The sequence below is a fragment of the Hemitrygon akajei genome, chromosome 10, assembly GCF_048418815.1.
Source record: "Hemitrygon akajei chromosome 10, sHemAka1.3, whole genome shotgun sequence".
In the NCBI taxonomy this organism is placed as follows: Eukaryota; Metazoa; Chordata; class Chondrichthyes; order Myliobatiformes; family Dasyatidae; genus Hemitrygon; species Hemitrygon akajei.
In genome coordinates, this window is record NC_133133.1 from 30,337,586 (window position 1) to 30,358,923 (window position 21,338).

At 39.3% G+C, this 21,338-nt stretch overlaps 1 protein-coding gene across 6 annotated transcripts in view; it reads left to right on the forward strand.

The window, feature by feature from the left end:
- Positions 1-13,427, forward strand: part of LOC140734261 (zinc finger MYM-type protein 3-like) — a 101,957-nt gene extending 88,530 nt beyond the window's left edge. For all 6 annotated transcript variants that reach the window (XM_073057987.1, XM_073057988.1, XM_073057989.1 and 3 more), the window contains 4 exons: positions 887-1,001; positions 1,847-2,107; positions 5,544-5,661; positions 8,658-13,427. In XM_073057987.1, coding sequence (XP_072914088.1) covers positions 887-1,001; positions 1,847-2,107; positions 5,544-5,661; positions 8,658-8,859 — 696 coding nt within the window. In that variant the 3' untranslated portion in view covers positions 8,860-13,427. The remainder of the gene's footprint in view (positions 1-886; positions 1,002-1,846; positions 2,108-5,543; positions 5,662-8,657) is intronic.
- Positions 13,428-21,338: the final 7,911 nt, after the last annotated feature.

Below are 21,338 nucleotides of genomic sequence, written 5' to 3' on the forward strand. Positions count from 1 at the left end.
CTGGAAGATACTTCTGGGTGTTGTCTTTTATTTACCTGTGGGTGTTTTCTGAATGTGGACAAATTGGATATGAAGGCTTGGATATCCAAAATGTTTGATTAGACATAGCTGGAGTGTCATTCTTCAATATCTTGTGATGTACAAGAATAGATCAGTAAATATCCTACCGCCTGCTAAGTTAGAGCCATAAAAGGAATTTGTTTGGTTTGGGAAATGTCTGTACAATCAAAATCTGGTCATATCGATGCACCTCAAATTTTTTTTAATGCAAAGGACATAATTTATCACATCATCATATTCTCTGGTAGTTGAAGGTGACAATTCCTTCACACTATCCCTAATTCATGTGTTGTTCACTTGTGCTTCAAATTAACAAACCTCTCCAATAGAGATTTAATTATATGTTGTCTCCCCAGCATTCAATGTTTAGCTCTTTACTGACAGTTAATAATGTGATTGGTTCCAACAAAATGACTTAAGCTGGAACAAAAGTGAATGCAGCAAGTATTTAAACAGAAAGCTTCAATTCAAGCAACACACACAAAGTGCTGGTGGAACACAGCAGGCCAGGCAGCATCTATAAGGAGAAGCACTCTCGACGTTTCGGGCCAAGACCCTTTGTCAGGGTCCTGGCGAAGGGTCTCGGCCGGAAACGTCGACAGTGCTTCTCCTTGTAGATGCTGCCTGGCCTGCAGTGTTCCACCAGCATTTTGTGTGTGTTGCTTGAATTTCCAGCATCTGCAGATTTCCTCGTGTTTGAAGTTTCAATTAAACTACCTATGGCTAAAAGTACTCTTCTTCCCCCCTTCCCAATATGAACACCTTAAACAGTGTTTAGTTATTGCACTATATAACAATTTCCCCTTTCTAATCTGTTTTATTACAGTTTTTGCTTGAAAATAACAGAATGGTGAACATATTCACTGACCTTTATTACCTTACATTTGTCCAAGAATTAAATAAAATGTTACAAGGCTGGCAACCAAGTTTGCTTCCAAACGGTAAGTGCTGCAGATTTATCATTTTTTATTAAAAACTATTGTGCAAATATTCATGGTCAGTAATTGATCAACAAACGTATCTTCAAAGTCTTTAAAGCAGGAGTTCTAACCAAAATATTAACGTTTCACTTTTTTGATGCTGCCTGATCTATGTATTTATAGTATCTCCTAGTTTTTCAAAAATGTCTGGTGTTTGAAATATTCTTAATGATCATGTAAATGCTGTATTCCACTTTGTTTCTGGGTCTTTTAGTATTTCCTAATTGTAGTATACCGTTCATATTTCCCTGTTTGTATCAAATCATGAAGTATTTTATACATACGTTTCTCAACTTTTCCCGGTGCAAAACTGTGATCGACTAACTGAGTTATATTTCCCATTCCTTCTATCATCATTTCCAGTTGGGTGTACTTGTCCAGACTTTTAAAAAGTGTGGCTACTGATCAGCGGCTATTTATACTAACCTTTTCCCTTGCTTGATTCTTGAAACCTCTTGGGGTTTTTTTTTCTACCAAAGTGGGAAGAGGCTATCAAGCTGTATCTGGGAATGAAATCCCATTGAAGGTGACAAAAATTAAGGATAGTGATCCATTGAATGTGTTGGGGTGAAAGGAGTGAATCGGGAGGCCTGTCCTTCCTTGTTTTGGCCTGCACTTGATATTTAAAATACTGGCATTCTGATCCCAGTCCAATTCATGTGAAGCCCTTATTTTATCCCCTCTATTATACATCTCCCCCAGCCACAGCACCACTATGTTTTGAGACTATTGTCACACATACTATGTTTCATAATATCCTACAGTACAAGTGTGAATTTGATTAACACGGTGAATTCTTTTGTTAGGTTTAATATTCTCCCGGGTGGAAGAAGAGCATCTCTGGGAATGTAAACAACTGGGAGTATATTCGCCCTTTGTTTTACTAAATACACTCATGTTCTTTAACACAAAGTACTTTGGGTTGAAGTGTGTGGAAGAACACATGCGGCTGTCCTTCACCAGTGTTGTTCGGCAATCCAGGAAATGCACAACACCAAGAGGGACCACAAAAGTGGTCAGCATTCGCTATTACATGCCAGCTCACTACAAAAAGGCAAGAGACCAAGGTGAGTCTTCCGCATATGGAAGAAGTAGTGGATAATTTATTAGAAGAATATAGTTAAGGACATGTAGACCGAAGAGAGTAGCTGTAGTCTTATTATCCTGATATATTCTGTTTGTTTGTTATAGTTGAAGTTGGATTGGAGTTTTATTTTTCCAGAGCTTAAAAACAAATAGCAACGGCCAGTCATTACCTTTGCTCAGATATTTAAAGTGATGGCCAGAACAGGTGTTGGTATTTCTGTAAATCTATAAGAGTCAAAAATGTTTGGGACCAAATCATTGAACTGACCCTGGTCGTTTGCCATATACTGACATGTGGATAAGTATGGCAGGGACACTAAATCAGCACTTGTCATTTCTTGACTGCTTCCAACCAGAAAAATAACTAAGTTCATTTCTGTTTATGGTCCATGTCAGCATTGATTTAACCTGCAGTAATTATTATTTTTCTCGTCCAGAGATTTAAATTTTTCTCTTCCGTTGAGTTCTACTAACTTTGCTTCATCCTCAGGCAAATCAGATCTCTTAATCCTCTCCCATCCCCCATTTTTGACCACCTATTTTTAAATCTGCTTTTCTATTTATATCCTGAGTGTACTTTAAGACTGAAGGCTCTCCTCAGTGAAGCAGACATAATACCTTTGTAGAAGGTGTGCAGTCTGTGGTAATGATCCTCTCATTTGCATTCAGTTCCACTTTGGATATATGACTCTTTTCATATCCTAATGCAAATGTATGCAAGGTAATTGGATTAACTGATGGAATAAAAAATAACATAATCATCATTTTGCTTGCTGACTGTGCTAGGTTTACTCATTTCTGCTTCCTCATAATTGCCTTTCTTTCCTGGGTCAGGAAGGAAAGTTAAGGAGGAGTTTCATCTCTTAACCTGATAGTAACCTATGTAGTTATCCATAAAGTATGAAGACTGGTTTAGCTCTAGACCTCCTGTGGTCAGGTGCTTTGTGTAATGCCTGCTGAAAATATCTACCGTGCCATGGTTTAGTTGTTGCATTTTTGCCTTGACCCTTGGTTCAGAGTGCAAATGACATGACCGGACTCTATGCAGCAGTAGTGTCTAGAGAATGTGCATCTGCTGAGTTACAGGATTAGAATCAGCTAAATGTACTTCACAAAAGAATTAGTACATTAATGTCAACTCTGACTCAGTGTCTGGGTTATAAAGGTTGCAGGTTCAACTTCACAGGAAATGTTATGGGAAAAGTCTCTCCACCTGTCTCTACCCTGTTCAGTATAGCCTGAGGAACTGCTACATTGTTTAGGAGTGCTATCTTTTTGAGCAGGGGTTCTGAACATTTTTTTATGCTGTGGACCCTTACCATTAACCAAGGGGGTCAGTGGGTCCCAGTTTGGGAACCCCTGATTTTGGATGAACCTTTATATGGCCTTTTGAGGTACATGTTGTATATCCTCTCAAAATATTTTTAAAAGCACATAGGTGTAGACCAGTGCATTCTTGGACATTATTAATAGTCAGTATTGTTTAAACATCAATAATTGTGGGATTTTGCTGAGTTCAAATATAGGTTCTGTGGTTTTAGACCATAAGTCATAGGAGCAGAATTATGCGATTAGACCTGTTGAGTCTTCTACGCCATTCTGTTATGGCTGATTTAATATCTCTCTCAACCCCATTCTCCTGCTTTCTTCCAGTAACCTTTGACACCCTTACCAATCAACAACCTATCAACGTCTACTTTAAATATACACTATGATTTGGCCTCCACAGCTGTCTATGCATTGAATTCCACAGTTTCACTACCCTCTGGATAAAGAAATCCCTCCTCATCTCTCTTCCAAAGGGATGTCCTTGTATTCTGAAGCTGTGCCCTTGTGGTCCGAGATTTCCCCAGTGTAGAGCATAGAGCAGTTCAGACCACAATTTTGTACCAAACCAATTAAATTAGTAATCAAATGGCCAATAACTCATTTCTTCTGCCTACACAATGTCCATATCAATTCATTTATCTCACATTCATGTACCTATCTAACTATCCCTTTGAAGTCTTCATGTATCTGCGTTTACCACCACCACCCCAGGCAGCACATTTCAACCACCCACCACTCTGTTTATATAAAAAAGAACAACTTGCCCCTCACACCTCCTTTGAAATTACTTCCTCTCAGTTTAAATGCATGCCCTCTGGTATTAGACATTTCAATCCTGGGTGTAAAAAAAAAGATACTGCCTTTCTACTCTGTCTTTGTCTGTCATAATCTTATAAAACTCTGTCAGATCTCCCTCCAGCTTCTGCCACTCAAGAGAAGAAAGCCCAAGTTTGTCTAACCTCTTGTTATAGCACAATCCCTGTAATCTAGGCAGGATCTTCTGCATACTCTCAAAGCTTTGACATCCTTCATATGATGGGGTGACTAGAACTTCATGCAGTACTCCAGGTGCAGCTTAACTAGAGTTTTATAATATTGCGACTTACTGACTTTTGAACTCAGTATCTCGACTAATAAGTGCAAACATGCCATGTCAACACACACACAATGTTGGAAGAACTCAGCAGGTCAGGCTGCATCTATGGAGATTAATCGAAATTTTGGTCTGAGACCCATCTTCAGGACTGAAATGGAAGGGGAATAAAAAGGTGGCTGGAGGAGGAGGCTGCTAGCTAGAAGGTGATGTGTGAAATCGAGTGGGTGGAAAAGGTAAAGGGCTGGAGAAGGAGGAATCTGATAGGGTCAAAAATCATGCCATATGCCTTCTTAAACCACCTTAAAACTTGTGAAAGGAGAATCCTATAGAAAACATTCTCCCTACATCCAGTCAATCTAAGCCTTTCAATATTTGATAGGCTTCAGTGAGATTTCCCTCGTTCTTCCAGACTCCAGTATAGGGCCAAAGTCATCAAATGCTCCTACACGAGGAAATCTGCAGATGCTGGAAGTTCATGCAACACATACAAAATGCTGGTGGAACACAGCAGGCCAGGCAGCATCTATAAGGAGAAGCACTGTCGACGTTTCGGGCCGAAACCCTTCGTCAGGACTAACTGAAAGGAAAGATAGTAAGAGATAGTAATGCTCCTACATCAGTGATTCATTTTCTGTAGTTCCGTTGACAATGCAGCATTTTAGTATATTCTGGGAGGCTGTTAATGGAAAGAATGCATGGTAGACAGTGGGCAATAACTGAATGGCTCCTCGTGTCCATGAGTCAATGCCCTGACGTGAATGTACAAAATTAGTTTTTTAAAATTGAATTTGTATAAACAATTTGGATCCTAACATCCTCCAGCACTAACGTCAAAAGCAAATTGTTAAGCTATTCACATTTATTGGTGGTTTACTCAAATGACATGAAATACTAAGATGTAAGTAAAGTTTAGTCAGAAAAGAATGAATTGAAATCTTATGAAGACCATTATTCCTGTTGATAGTGACTTAGCTTTACTGTTCTGTTCATAGGCAGCACTGTAGGAAAGAGGAAACGTGAGGAGGAAGTTGCTGTTTTTGAACAGAGGGAAAACAGAATGAATCCATTAAGATGCCCTGTGAAATTTTATGAGTTCTACCTCTCAAAATGGTAATGTATCTAGTTATTTCCCTTGTAGATAAAATTGCTGTTTTTATGTGGGGTGCATTTCTGTGGTCAAGTTTGAGAATGCAAACACTACGAATGGAATAATTTACATTTGGGTACCCATTGTTGGTAAGGATAAGTCAAAATCAATTTCAAAATACTCAACATCAATTTGGTTGCATAGAATTCCCTACTTTGTACAACCTGCAGCAATGAAACAGCATCATGCACTTGGTATTGGTGGGCAGCTAAACCTTATGGTCAGTTATTGCCAATGAACAGAATTGGTCATAGAGTAACACAGCAGGGAAACAGATCCTTCAGCCCAATTAGTCTATGCCGATCACAGCATCCTCCCTGCAAGTCCCATTTGCCCATGTTTGGCCCGAAAACCCTCTTTTCATGCAGGTATTCAAATGCCTCTTAAATAATGCATTTGTACCCACATTAGCCACTTCTGGCAGCTCATTCCAGATATTTACTGGTCTCTGTGAAAAGAAGTTGCCTCTCAGGTCTCTTAAATCTCTCCTCTCCAGCTTGATGTCTTTGCTGTAGCAGGGTGTTGAAAATTGTACTCAATACTCCATGACAGGTCTCGCTAGCGACGTTGATATATGCAACATAATGTCCCTTCTCCTAAACTCGAGGCCAGCATGCTAAAAGCTTTTTTTAAAACAGGATGGTCACCTCCAGTGAACTCTGCACGCATACTCCCAGGTCCCTCTCCTCCACAACACGTAGTTAGTGTCCTGCTTTTCACCGGTCTATCCGAGTTTGATTGTTGAAAATCTTTTACTTCACACTTGTCCAAGTTGAAATCTATTTGCCATTCCTCAGTCCATCTCCCTAACTGATCAAACTTTGTAATTCAACGAAAATTAATCCAATTGATAATTTAAAAAAAAAAATTTGACTGCTGCAATAGAAGAGAATATGTTTATTAAAAGTTAACATGTCTAATGAACGAGTCTCTGCCAAACATTTCCATCTGGCACTGCTATTTGTAAAGCTGCAAATCAGTGAAGGGACATTGTTGCCAGACAGATTATTTCGTGACAAAATGCACATCCTCTCCTCCTGCCAGAAAATAATCTCTCTGGCAACAGCATCTCAAAATAAGTCACTGAAAGCATTGATTGTTATTGTTAAGACTTCATGCCTTTTAATACTTCACTGTTCATCATATGAAGTAAGTCAACAGACATTATCACCAAGAATGGTGCATTCAGTCTGATAAATCCATTGAAATCAATTTGTCTGCCATCAAGGTAGGGATGAGCAGAGCTTCAGGCGAAGTGTATTTTACAGAGAAGCGATTTATTTATTTATTTAGAGATCCAGCTCGAAGTATACCCTTTTGGGTCTTTGAGTTACACCACCCTGCAAACCCTAACAACCCTGATTTAACCCTAACCTAAGTACAAGGCAATAGTGCTGTGGGAGGTAACCAGAGCACCCAGATAAAACCCATGCATTTCACAGGGAGAACACACAGACTCCTGCAGATGATGCTGGAATTGGACTCCCAACTCTTGACACCCCAAGCTGTAATAGTGTTATGCTAACTGCTACACTACTGGCAAAAGTTTTTATCCAGAATCTGTTTAAAATTGGTTTCTACAATCCACAGTGATAGTTCTTATGATATAATCCTCTTAGAATTTCTCTGCTGATTTTATTTAAGTGAGTTTTATCGAGAAGATAATTGAACTCATGTAAAACGATTTCCGGTCCATAGACCATAAGACAAAGGAGCAGAAGTCAGCCATTTGGCCCATTGAGTCCTGCTCTGTCATTTAATTATGAGCTGATCCATTCTTCCATTTAGTCCCACTCCCCCGCCTTCTCACCAGAACTTTTGTTGCCCTGACTACTCAGATACCTATCAATCTCTGCCTTAAATACACCCAATGACTTGGCCTCCACTGCCGCCCGTGACAACAAATTCCACAGATTCACCACCCTCTGGCTAAAAAAATTTCTTTGCATCTCTGTTCTGAATGGGCACCCTTCAATCCTTAAGTCATGGCCTCTCGTACTGGACTCCCCCACCTTGGGAAACAACTTTGCCACATCCATGCCTTTCAACATTCGAAATGTTTCTATGAGGTCCCCCCTCGTTCTTCTAAACTCCAAGGAGTACAGTCCAAGAGTGGTCAAACGTTCCTCATATGTTAACTCTCTCATTCCAGGAATCATTCTAGTGAATCTTCTCTAAACCCTCTCCGACGTCAGCACATCCTTTCTTAAATAAGGAGCCCAAAACTGCACACAGTACTCCAAGTGAGGTCTTACCATTGCCTTATAGAGCCTCAACATCACGTCCCTGCTTCTGTACTCTGTTCCTCTAGAAATAAATGCCAACATTGCATTCGCCTTCTTCACCACTGACTCAACCTCCAGGTTAACCATAAAGGTATACTGCATGAGGACTTCCAAGTCCTGTTGCATCTCAGAACTTTGAATTCTCTCCCCATTTAAATAATAGTCTGCCTGTTTATTTCTTCTACCAAAGTGCATGACCACTTTCCACTTTCCAGCATTGTATTTCATTTGCCACTTCTTTGCCCATTCTCCCAATCTATCCAGTCTCTCTGCAGACTTGTTTCCTCAGTCATCTAACAGTAATGCATTCCTTTAGCATGACTGATAGGTAAACGATCCAATCAACACCATTCTTTCTAAGAAGAATATAGTCATCTGTGTCACTATTTTTAGTTCCAAGATTGAAAGCAAATTTCACTATCGAGTCCAATGAAAGCTCTAGCTTTCTAACAGAACTTGCTAATTATGTACGGTTTCATACTGCTCTTGGGAATCATCTTCTTAGTTATGTCAGAAGAAAAGGAGTTAAGAGCAAGGTATTCTTAACTTCTGCAATACTTAGAAAACAATTTGGCATGTATTTGTTTCCAGAGTGCATTACTGCAGTAGACAGGAACAACAAAAATTAATACTGATCAATTATGTATTTTTTTCTTGTTTTTGTGTTTCTGTAGCCCTGAGAGTATGAAGAGCAGGAATGATGTTTTCTACTTGCAGCCAGAGCGCTCTTGTGTGGCGGAAAGCCCTTTGTGGTACTCTGTTATTCCCATGGATCGGAGTATGTTGGAGAGCATGCTGAACCGAATCATGGCTGTGAAAGAAATCTATGATGACTATTCGAAGGATTCACTAGAAGATGACGACGTTGAAGGATGATGTGTAGTAGATGTTGTACAAAGTTCTGTAACTTTTTATTTAGAAAAACAATGGGTCATTATAGGCTGGCCTACTTGGTGCTGCGGAAAAAAATTACTACACACGTACTTGCAGAGTCATGTGGCCTGTTTGTGAGAGCAGAGATGGTTAGACTATCACCATTGTTTGGAGACAGTATCCCTTTTAGCTTGAGTGCACTTGCTGACAATCGGGTGTACATTACATTCTCTAGAGACCAAAAAAAATTGCTTTGAACCTAAAGCTCTTGCAGTCAATAAGCAAGCAGCTTTGTACTTGCTCTAAATGGAAAAGTTGACATGGTTAGCAGTGTACATGCTGATGCAGTGGGAGAATCCTTCATTCAATTGCAGTTCTTGGGATTTTAACATTGCTTTAAAAAATGGTCCAGCAAAGTGGGATCTCATATGCTGCCTTCTAGAACATTCCACTTATTGCCGCCATTTTATTTTTAGATGAAGAAGAACACAATAGCAGAAGCATAGGGTAATCTCAAGTCTGTGGCTGAGTTTAACTATTACTGGAAATTAGTTTCACTGCTCATCAGTAGAAGGAAGATTTGAAGGCAAATGGTGGAAGCATATGCTTCCAGAGTCATATGTCAAACTAACCCTTATCTGGAATATCCTTGAATTCAGCTTTTACATTAAAAGTTTATTTTCAACTGTCTCCCTGAGAAAAATGCAGGAGGAATGGACAAGGAGAATTCTAACCAGAGTACAAGATTAGTATTTTTTAAACATTCTTTTGTAAGTGATTTGAAAGGTGAAACAACTACCGCCAGTAAAAGGCACATGTTCCTAAAGGGGACTTTTTGTAGAACAGTTTGCTAGGTCTTAGCTCAATTTAAAGAGTAAATAAATATTTTGAGGAAACTTCTGCTGGAAATGAAGACTGGAACTTGAGTATAACAAATTGTCCTTTCCTATACTCTGTTGAAATGTTTGCTGATGTTTGAAATTATAAAAATATTTGATTCTATTTTGTGTATTTTTAATTATAACCAAAAAAGGCTGTGAACATTTATAGTTAATACCATAAATAATAGCACAGTGGACTTTGCAATAGAGGGTGAGAAAAAGTTTTTCATGTGGATAGTGTTTTGTTTCCTATAATTTCTGACTCCAGGTTTTTAATTTCTGTTGAAATAGTACTTTGTCATTCCCGTGTGTCGTACAGTGGGAACATTAACCTGTGCAATAATGTTTTCATCACTTGATCTGTAAGATTGTCCAGCTAAATCCTCTTAAGAATGCAAATAGCAAATTAGAATTTTGAAGTAATACACTTTAAAAAAAAATGTAAAAGGACTACATCTTTTGCTAGTGACTAATAGATTGAGCTGTTTGCCTCTGGTTTGATTTTTGTTGAGCAGGAATACTTACTGTATCAATGTGCTACCAGGCCGGTCAGCTGACCTGTTAAGAAATTCAGTATTTAAAGGAACCCAGGAGGAAAGGGGATCAAAAAAAAGGGGATACTGTCTCTTGTGTGTTTTTCTGTATTATATTATCAAATAAAGCTGTTTCATTGAGTTAGATCAGTGTAAACAATGTTTTAAAATGGTAGACATCTGCACAGTATTCATTTGGTAACCTGAAGGTTTGCCAAAATGACATGCATTTTTTTTTAAAAATTAAGGCTGTTTATGCAAACTGAATGGACCTGATGCTGCAGGTTTATAAACTGCTGTACCACAATCATAAACTCCTATCACAGTAGATCAAAGCAGTTAAGTTTCACTTGATCATTTCAAAAATTGTACTTTTTGGATGTGATGTAAAATTTAGGAAAAAATTATATGTCCACAGTGAATCAATTTTAGGGTATTTAGTGTAGGGACACTATAATGACCCTTTTTTAATATCATGTTGAATTGTAATCTGTAAAGAAGTGTGTCTCCTCCACTTAAAAGAAATTCCTGGTAGATGGGTTGGATGAAATGCTAATCTTGACCTGCATTGATTGGTTTAATGGTTTTGAAATACTATCTTTTGCCTTTAAATTAAATATAGAAAAGGTGGTCTGAGTTTGTTAAATGAAATCTGCTTGTGGAAATGCAGTCGTTCACTCTTTTGGACTCTTTCTAATAAACAATGTGTCCACCATTGCATTGTATTGGGATTCAGTTAGGGTGTGTTAAATTGCACTCTCACCCACATGGGCATTGGTTATCTTTGTTGTCTCTAAGATTAACCACACTGATATGTGTCACTGTATAAATTGTTGACCAAAGTTGAACTATGTCATTTTATTGGGGGAAAAAATGTGGAAAAGTGACTGGAAAACATAAAGATAATTTGTGTTCTCCCATTACAATTTTGTGTTTTGTATATTTGCTGGTCCTTAACATTCTGTAAAGAATACTCAAACCTTCTTGCTCAACTTGGCTGTGATAAAAATGATTCCAAATAGTATGCATCTTTTATGTTTGAAGATATTAGTAAGTCTCAAGACCCTTTTTTGCTGTAAGAATGAAGTATTGCTAAATCATTACAGTTTTATGCTTGGGATATTGCACAGCTCTGTTGTCTAACCCTCTTCCATCGAACATTTATTACTTTTCACAGCACAGTGCATTCTTTCAGCTACCCCAAGCTCACTAAGATAATAATGATGGAACTTGTCAAAGAAGTTCAACTGATTGCAGGTGCTCTGTTTTAGAAGGAGTAATGGTTACCTTTGACAGTTTGCCATGCCTGTGCTGAACTGAACAGTTTTTGCCAGTTTAGACTTGTTTAGCAGAGATGGACTTCTTTGATTACCGTTTGTACATAATGCTGATTGGCTTTTGTGTAGTGAAATTTCCAATCATCACTCAACCTACTCCCCCACCAGAAAAAAATCAGAAATAACATTCCATTCTCTGTTAAAAGTGTGATGCGTGACTGAGATTTTGCAATCCTTGTGTCCAAAAAGTAGATTGGAGTGAGGTAAAGTCTCAGAAAAGGGCTAATCAGTCTTCAGAGCGCCCAACTCTCATCTTGTATTTTCTGTACACATGTGTTCAAAGACCTTGTAATATTGGCAGGTTGTTTTGTGAGAATAGCTGTACGAGTTCTGTAGCCATGGCATTTGAATGTGCCTTTTTCATCATGAAAGACTGGATGTTGCTTCAGAAGACTTTTTTATGTGCTTGGAAGAGTTTGGGCAAATGGTCACACATTCCTTGCTCCAGATAAGATTATTTGATGTGGCATGAATTAAGCATCAGGCAGGCTAGTTTCAGGACAGCTATCCCTTTGTTTCCACATCTGCTGTGTCCTCCAATGAGCTCTCCTAGCAATGTTTTGCTTCAGGTTCCACATCTGCCATGTCCAGTGTTTGAGGGCACTTTGGTGAATGCACAGCCAGCATGTGAACAATAAAGAGTAACAAAGTGGAAATAAGAGCTAATGTCATTGTGATGAGATAATAGTAGGAACTCAGACCATGTCAAATTTTGAGTTTGTCAACCCTTTTACCAGCTTTCTTGTCTAATCAATTTCTACTTATGATGCACACACAATTCTGCTAAATATTTACACTGCTAAAAGAGTTCCAACCCTATTTGGAAAAGTATTCAGTGTAGTTTGAGCTCAGAGTGATTACGTTTTAAAATGTGTCCTTTTCAATAAATTTATAATAGTTTTTCATTGAACAGCACTGGTTTCACCTTTTTCTATAAACTGCCCCTTTTATTAACTGCTCTTAATGTTTCCTTTTGCTTCTGTGATTCTTTCACTAGACTGAGTAATAAGCTCTTGTTCTTTTAGTTCTTTTATGAACAGGGTTGCATGACTAAGAGCAAGTTTTTATAGCCTTGTTCAGAAGTTATTGGAATTCAGACCTAATGCTATTTGTAATACACATGTGAAAATTGATTCAATTCTAACAGAGTTGTTGCTATTCTATTTTTAGAGCAATATATAGATATAAAACCTAACTCTGTCCTCATCTTTTTTTTATTCTCACTGAATTCTCACCCCCTTTGCTGTTGGAAAACATGCTTCACTGTAAATGTAGGTGATGAGAAAATGTACTGTAGGGTAATATGCAGGCACATGTCTAAATGGAAGGCTAATCTTCGTCTTGTCAGTCAACGAATGCTGAGAATATTATCTTTACTCACATCAGTTTTCACTAATTGAGTATTCCCAGTATTTTTATTGTCACTTTGGATTACCAAAGGCTGGAGTATTTTGTGTTTTTAATTTGTTTCATTTTTAATTTAATTATTGAGATACGGCATGGAATAGGCTGCACCATGCAGCAATCCCAGATTTAACCCTGGCCTAATGGGACAATTTACAATGCCTTTTGACTGTAGGAGGAGACCTATGAGGTCACGGCGAGGACATAGAAACTCCTTAGAGAAACAGCAGAAATCTTTAGTTGTGTTGTTCCTGTTGTGTTCTTGAGTTTAGATATTAAAATACCGGATTTTACAGTAGATTTTAAATGCAAAAGATACTTACTCCTTGATTGGACTGAGCCTGTAATTAAGTAAGTTGTTAAATTAACCACTGTTGGTTTGAATAAAAGTTACATATTTAAGTATCAATTTAAAAGACCCTTGTGTTTGCAGTAATTCATTGTAATAAGGCTTTTGCCCCTAAGCACCTTGCAAATGTTACTGCAAGTAACTCAACTTGGTGATATTTGCAAATTAATTAAGCATAGTCACCAGAGACATTACCAATTTGCTCAATATAGGCTAAGGTAGCACAGCGGTTAATGAACTGAAGTATCTGGGGTTCAACATCTTTCACCTCCAAAAATCCAAGCTGGAGAATTTAAATGCAATTAAATAGTATTCACAATTATAGATCTGTAAAATTCATTGGTTAGCTTGTGTACTTTTGAGGAAGGAAATTCATGGCTCTTGCCCAATCTACACCTCAGTATAGGACCAATATAGTTGGCTTTTGGGTGCCTTCTGACTTGCCTTAAGTTCTGGGCAATTCGGGATGTGCGATAAATGCTCATTTTACCAAAAACACTCATTCCCTGCGCACAGTTAAAAGACCTATTCAAAGTTTGTTGCAATTAGATTTCTAATGCATTTGATAACTTAGATTCATGTACTGTCATTGCTATATTACATGAGAAATCTGGGTGAGAAATTATTCACTGCAGTTTTGCTTGTACATCCAAATGTTGATGCTGATTAAATTCAGTGAATGCAATGCATTGTGTTTAATAGCATTGGAGCTCGGGTTTAAGTGAAATGCATTACAATGTGCTTTGTGTAATTGGTTCACATGCCCATCCACTAAGTTACAAGGAAGAGAATAGCATTTATTTAACATAAGTAAAAGGTGTTTGTTTTACAACTGCAAATGTAATCTTGACTCAACTGCATCTCAACGCCTACCATACAAAACCAATACTAGGCACACAGTACTAACATAAATGATACAAATTTAACCTCTTTATTTTTATTTTCCAGCTAGTTAACTTGTGAATCTGGTTAGTTTACTTGAGCAAATGAGAAAATGATTTCTTTCGACATGTTTTTGTGAAGCAAATGGTTTGATGTTAGTTTTGTTTAACTCTTTTAATCATCATGTTTCCTTGGTTGGTGGAAGTGATAATTACGTGGGTTATTTAACTGCCAGTTGTGTTTCTGCTATCCATTTCCATCACCCCACTCCAACAGCTATCACCTTGAAAGACTTGCCCAACTGGATATTCATTGTGTGACCAAGAGCCAAGGTGATTGACATTCTCTTGTATTCTGTGGTTGTCACATTTAATTACCTGTTCCTTTTTCATATCATATGAAGGGGCAGGTTGTGCTTCACGAGACTGAGTTCTTTGAGGATATGACATCATATTGATAGAGCAGTGGATGTGTATATGGATTTTAGTAAGGAATTTGACAAGGTTCCTCATGGTACGCACATACCGAAAGTCGGGTGGTATGGGATCCATAGACACTTGGCCACAAGGATTTGGAATTGGCTTGCACACAGAAGATGGATCATAATTTGCCGGAAATCAGTGCTCAGTGATGTTCTGCATCATCTATTCTGTAATTCCTGCTCTTCGAGATTTTTATAAATGCTTGGATGAAGAAGTGGTCGATTTACGTTTACAGCTGACACAAAGGGTGGTGTGGATAGTGTAGAAGTTGGTAATAAGTTAAAGTAATTAATAGGATGTACAGCTGGGCTGAGAAGTAGAGGTGGAGTTCAATCCAGAAAAGTATGAAGCGATACACTTGGAAGGTTGAATTTGAAGACAAAATACAGACTGAACGGCAGGGTTCTTAACAGTGTGGAGGAACAGAGGGATCTTGGGATTCCTCGAAGTTCTACAACAGAACTCGGATCCACAGCACCCACTACATCAGATGCCAGTGTCCAATCGCCTAAAATCGAGGAAAAGCTTCGCTACAGTGGAGCAACTACCGCACGGAACATCCCCCCAAACATACAGGATTGACCTCTGGCAACAAACAGAAGCCAGAACCCCACCGAACAATACAGTGCAACACCCCACAGAAATGTGGCCAGATCGGGCACTGCTTGACAGACGGAAGTGGTGCACTCTCAACAGAGCGAGAGCGGGAGTTTGTAGGACGGGAGACAATATGGTGAAGTGGGGTTTAAAGACCAGCGAATCCTGTGAGTGTGGTGAAAGGGTGCAGAACATTGAACACGTTCTGCGCGACTGCCCACTCTCTCCTAATTTAGCTGACACTGACCAGCTCAATATCAACCAAACAGCACGAGAGTGGCTGGCTGTCTTTTGTGACAAGCTATGACGATGATTAACTTTGATACGTTAGTTATGGCACAGCTCGAACCACATCATCAAGTTCGCAGATGACACGACCGTGGTGCCAGCATCAGCAAGAACGACGAGTCAGCTTACAGAGAGGAGGTGCAGCAGCTAACAGACTGGTGCAGAGCCAACAACCCGTCTCTGAATGTGAACAAAACAAAAGAGATGGTTGTTGACTTCAGGAGGGCACGGAGTGACCACTCCCCGCTGAACATCGACGGCTCCTCGGTAGAGATCGTTAAGAGCACCAAATTTCTTGGTGTTCACCTGACGGAGAATCTCACCTGGTCCCTCAACACCAGCTCCATAGCAAAGAAAGCCCAGCAGCGTCTCTACTTTCTGCGAAGGCTGAGGAAAGTCCATCTCCCACCCCCTATCCTCATCACATTCTACAGGGGTTGTATTGAGAGTATACTGAGCAGCTGCATCACTGCCTGGTTCGGAACTTGCTCCATCTCAGATTGCAAGACCCTGCAGCGGATAGTGAAGTCAGCTGAGAAGATAATCGGGGTCTCTCTTCCTGCCATTATGGACATTTACACCACACGCTGCATCCATAATGCAAACAGTATTATGAAGGACCCCACGCACCCCTCATACAAACTCTTCTCCCTCCTGCCGTCTGGGAAAAGGCACCGAAGCATTCGGGCTCTCACGACCAGACTGTGTTAACAGTTTCTTCCCCCAAGCCATCAGACTCCTCAATACCCAGAGCCTGGACTGACACCTTACTGCCCTATTGTCTTGTTTATTATTTATTGTAATACCTGCACTGTTTTGTGCACTTTATGCAGTCCTGGCTAGGTCTGTAGTCTAGTGCAGTTTTTTTCTGTGTTTTTTTTGTGTAGTTCAGTCTAGTTTTGTACTGTCATGTAACACCATGGTCCTGAAAATCGTTCTCATTTTTGCTATGTACTGTACCAGCAGTTATGGTGGAAATGACAATAAAAAGTGACTTGACTTGATGTGCTGACCTTTTTATTAGAGGATTGCGTTCAAGAGCTGTGAGGTAATGTGGGGGAGGGGTTCAACAAAACCCAGGTTAGACCATACTTGACGTATCGTGTGCAGTGCTGGTCATCTCATAGGAAGGATATCGAAGTTTTAGAAAGGGTGCAAAGGAGATTTATCAGGATGATGCCTGGATTAGAAAGCATATCTTATTCTCCTTGAAGTGAAGGAGGATGAGATATTACTAGATAGTGGTGTACTGGATGATAGGAGGCATAGATCGAGTGGATAGGCAGATACTTTTTCCCAGAGCAGAAATGCTTAATACAAGGGTCATGACTTTAAGGTATTTAGAGGAAAATATTGTGGGGGGGTACATATATTGGGGACATTTAAGATACTTGGGCACATGAATGTTCCAAAAAAATGAGGTCTATGTTGGAGGGAAGGGTTAGATTGATCTCAGAGTAGGTTATAGTGTCGGCACAACATTGTGAGCAGAGGGGTCTACTGTGCTGTAATGTTTTGTGGTCCTTTCTAAAAGGGCAACATAAAAAATGCCCATGATTGGCATGGTTGCAGTGGAATAAATAGTGACTGAATCTAAGGGTGCTGGCTTGTAATGCTTTGTGTCACACTTATTTTCACACAATGTTACCAAGAGCTTCTAGAAGTTCATACATTTGTAGTGTTATGAGTGATGAACAGACCTGATGGTCAATGGGGTGCAGAGTTAACCATTCCCAACCCCCCTCCTGAGAACTATGAACTATTGCTGTTGCTATGCTGCTCATGAGAGAGAGAGAGAGAGAGAGAGAGAGATGAAACACAGGCAAGAACATCTGCTACAGATAAGAGGGGGAGAGAGACTGTTGATTTACTGTATTTTGACTCTTCCCGGATTATCTACCTTCCACTACAAGGACTTTACTTTGCTTGTTAACATTCCTCAGGAGATAGCAGGAGTGGCCTGATTTGATGGACACGGTCATTCAGAGTTGATGGATAGCTGAGACCCCGTGAGTGGGGATAAAAGACAGGTCTGGAGAGACACCCTTCAGACACACCAGTGGACACTGACTGAGTGTTGGGAACCCACAGAAAGGTGGGGGCTTCGGAGACCGAACCAGGAGATCGGTCAGTAAAGCTCACAGTGTTACAGCAGGGCTGGTGGGGACTTGTGTGTGTGTCCACTCATGCCAGAGTGACGAGTCCACCACAGAAGAACGGTCTAGCTGAAGGACGGAGGGGTCATAACTGAATGACCACAACGACACGACGGATTAAGAAAGCCACAAAAGGTTTGCCTGCCGCAGCTGTTGCTGTTACATCTCGCTAGCTCTCTCTCTCTCCAACGATTTCAACGCTACAACCATAACTACCTCAGCATTTATGAACTGAACTCTATACTTTCCTATGACAATTCATTTACCCCTAGACATCGATAGAGCTTGTTTATTATTGATTATTATTATTCCTACACTTTTAGGTTTATTACTGCTAACTTGTTTTATATGTATATTTGCATTTTTGATATTGTATTGTGTAGCTTACTAATAAACACCTTTAGTTTGGTACCACCAGACTCCAATGGATTCTTCTTTCTCTGCTGGTCAGACACCCAGTTACGGGGTTCGTAACAGTAGTTTCATTATAATTTTTCAGTTTAAAATTCTTTTTACTTGATTGTTAATTTGAATGGGAAAAGTGTTCTTGAGGCATAAGGTAATGGGCAAAAAAATTTTCTTGTAGCTTCTGTCACCCATCATTACAAGTGAACTATGATCAATCTGCACGGGAAAATGTTGAAGTGCTGGGGGAAGGTATAAATTAATTCAAAATGACTTAGTACTGCCACAAATCAGCATCCCAGTGTTAATTAGTTTTAATTAATGAATACATTGCATATCTTCTGATGATTTATCTGGTATGTTAACTTAATCTATTCAACCATTAGATGGTGGTGTTCCCTTCAGTAATCTGCAATCTTATTCAATCATATATTAACATGAATTTGGATCTTAATTCTAATGCACTAATTGTCAGGTAGTAAACTTTAGTATCTTTAAAACTGTGAGTAGAAGAAGCATCTGCAGTTTATCACCTAAATGCAGACTGTAAAACATAATTATGAGTGACGGCACAGGGAAATGAGAACAAAAGTAGCCTACCCCGCCATTCAATATGATCGTGGCTGATCTATATTGGTCAGAACTCCAATATCAGTTCAGTAGAACTTTCAACAGACTTTTAAAATTTAAATATTTTAATTATGTTAAAAAAATGATTGGAATTGACATTCTGCGTGTTATTTTTTTTCACTTGTGATCTTTGTTAGCAGGAGTGAGTTCCTACTTGGGCAGCATTGAGACTATTGTCATAAACTGTGGTGTCGTAACTTTAAAAAAAAAATCATAAAGTTACAAAATGCAGGGTCGTGATAGATTTGGTTGTTGACTCAGTGCCATCTGTTTTCACCCACTCTGGTAGTTTTATGGTTGTCATGACGGCAATGAGCTTTTTTTTTCTAAATGTTATTTATATAATGAGTTGAATTCAAAGTTCTCAGCAGCCATGTTGAGATTCACATTTTATCTCGGTTAAATGCCAGCTGCAGGTCTAGTTAGCAGTACACTTCCTTCCCCATCATTGCTCGTGTACATTACATAATATCACAGTCATATCACATTTGACCTATTTCCGTAACATTTTTCAAACCAAATAACTTGTTCAAACTTTCATTCTTAATTCCACGTATATCCCTAGCGGCCTTTCTTTTCTAGGCTGGGCTTCAGCGAGGGGTGTTGTTAGTAATACCCAAATTTTATATTAAAGAAGAATTGTGACCAAGATGCAATTGTGAACTTGTAAATCGGAGGTGAAGTACCCTAAGTTCCTTTTAGAAGTCGCTGTTTAATATTATTGAAGATGTCTAATATTTAGCACAACATTCCCTTTCCACCTATGGTTTTCAAATACTGTGATGTTAAGTTAGACCAAATCATCTAGCGGCTTCGGCTGAAACACCATTTTGGTTCTATTTTATCCCCTCTACCACGACAAACATGGTCAATTTCTGATGAGAATCCCTTATGGTGGTCTAGAATCAGAAAGGAATTCAGGCATAACTTGATCCATTTTATCCATATCAACCCAAAAGGGACTTTGTAGTTTCACATCCCTATTCCTTACGACTTAGTTGCCATGACGATTTCTTCTATGCCCATTTCAGGCAGTAAGGTGTAGCTACCCAAGGTTCAGTAAATGAGCTTTGTTTACCTCAAGTTGTTCCAGCAGATTGTTTCAGACTGCAACATCTGCCATTTCTGGTGTTTCTGTCTAATCTTTCAACCAATTAATTTAAATCTATGCCCCTAACCCCAGGACTGAACCTCCACTTATTAAAAAAAAAAGGGATTCTTGTCACGACCCCTCATCGTGGCATGATTCCTTGAGGCATTGAAAAGCCCTCGGTTGGTCGGGTTCGTCCTTGCTGTCTTAGGCGAGCCAGGGCGCTACAATCTGGATGGAGAGCAACTGCGCTTTGTAGTAGGCTCCCGCCCTCCACGCAGCTGATAAATCCAAAGGAACTGCAGAGACCGATACAGTTTGGCACCAGCGGCGGCGTCGCAGAAGTTGCCAGTCAGTGTTGAACTCAACCTGGGACTGCCTTGGGGACTCTAGCTCTGTATCTTTCCTCGGGGTTTACTCCCGAAGCCTTCCCCATGAGTGGATATAGGCAGCGGAGGCTTGAGATCGGAGTTTTCCTTCCCCAAGATGAGCCGCTGCTTACCACAGCGGCGAGCCCCATCTGCCCTAAACGATTGGTTTTATGGTGCCAGTAACCTTCTCCTGTCAGTTGAACCAATTCTGGTGGGTTTGGCAGGCAAGCCACACCTAAAGGCAAAGGGATTAATTTGGTTGTCAGAGGTTATTCGAGACGCTCGCCTTTAGGAACATATAAATGGAAGTTTTGGATATTTTTATAAATCTCACTTGAGCTTCCCCATTTAAAGAAGAATTTCTACAGCTTTTGAAACTATCCTGAAGTCTTAAGCAGCAAAATGGGGAGGGGGGGGGGGGTTGGGGGTATGAAATAATACTTACAGCATGTCAGGAATGTTATATAACTATAAAATTCTAAGCCAATCTTAACATTCAAATTACTGCTTACTGTTCAAAGAGCCAAAAGAAAAAGTCTTGTAAACACAAAAAAACCCACTAATGAAATAGAAAAGACAAATTCACAATTTCAAAGGTTCACTGTTGGGACTTGTATTTTCTGAAGTTCTAACTGGCCTGCCACTTTTTCAGGTAGAAGTTGCTTCAGATGGTCTTGATGTCCCACAAAAAGAAAACCCCACAATAAGGCCTGAAGAAAAGAAAATCTCGATGATTATAAAGGCATTGATTGGAGAGGGACAAGTGCTCAAATGGAAAATGTCAAACAAAACATTAAAAACTCGAAAAAGGAATGGACGTGTTTAATACTTCAGTCTCTATTGCCTAATTTGTTGGCACAGTCTACATTTTTATAACATGTCCTTGATTCAATATTTGTGTCTGTGTTGTTGTTCTGTCTAACAAGCAAAAGCAGATAAATTAATAATTATAAATATTGTGCTTACTGCAAAATGCACTTCTGGGCATGAAAGAAACCTTCTGCCATTTTCTTGGGTCTGAATATTTTTAGAACTTTTTTTTTCAGTGGTTCTACTTTTGTCCCTTTTCCTCGATCT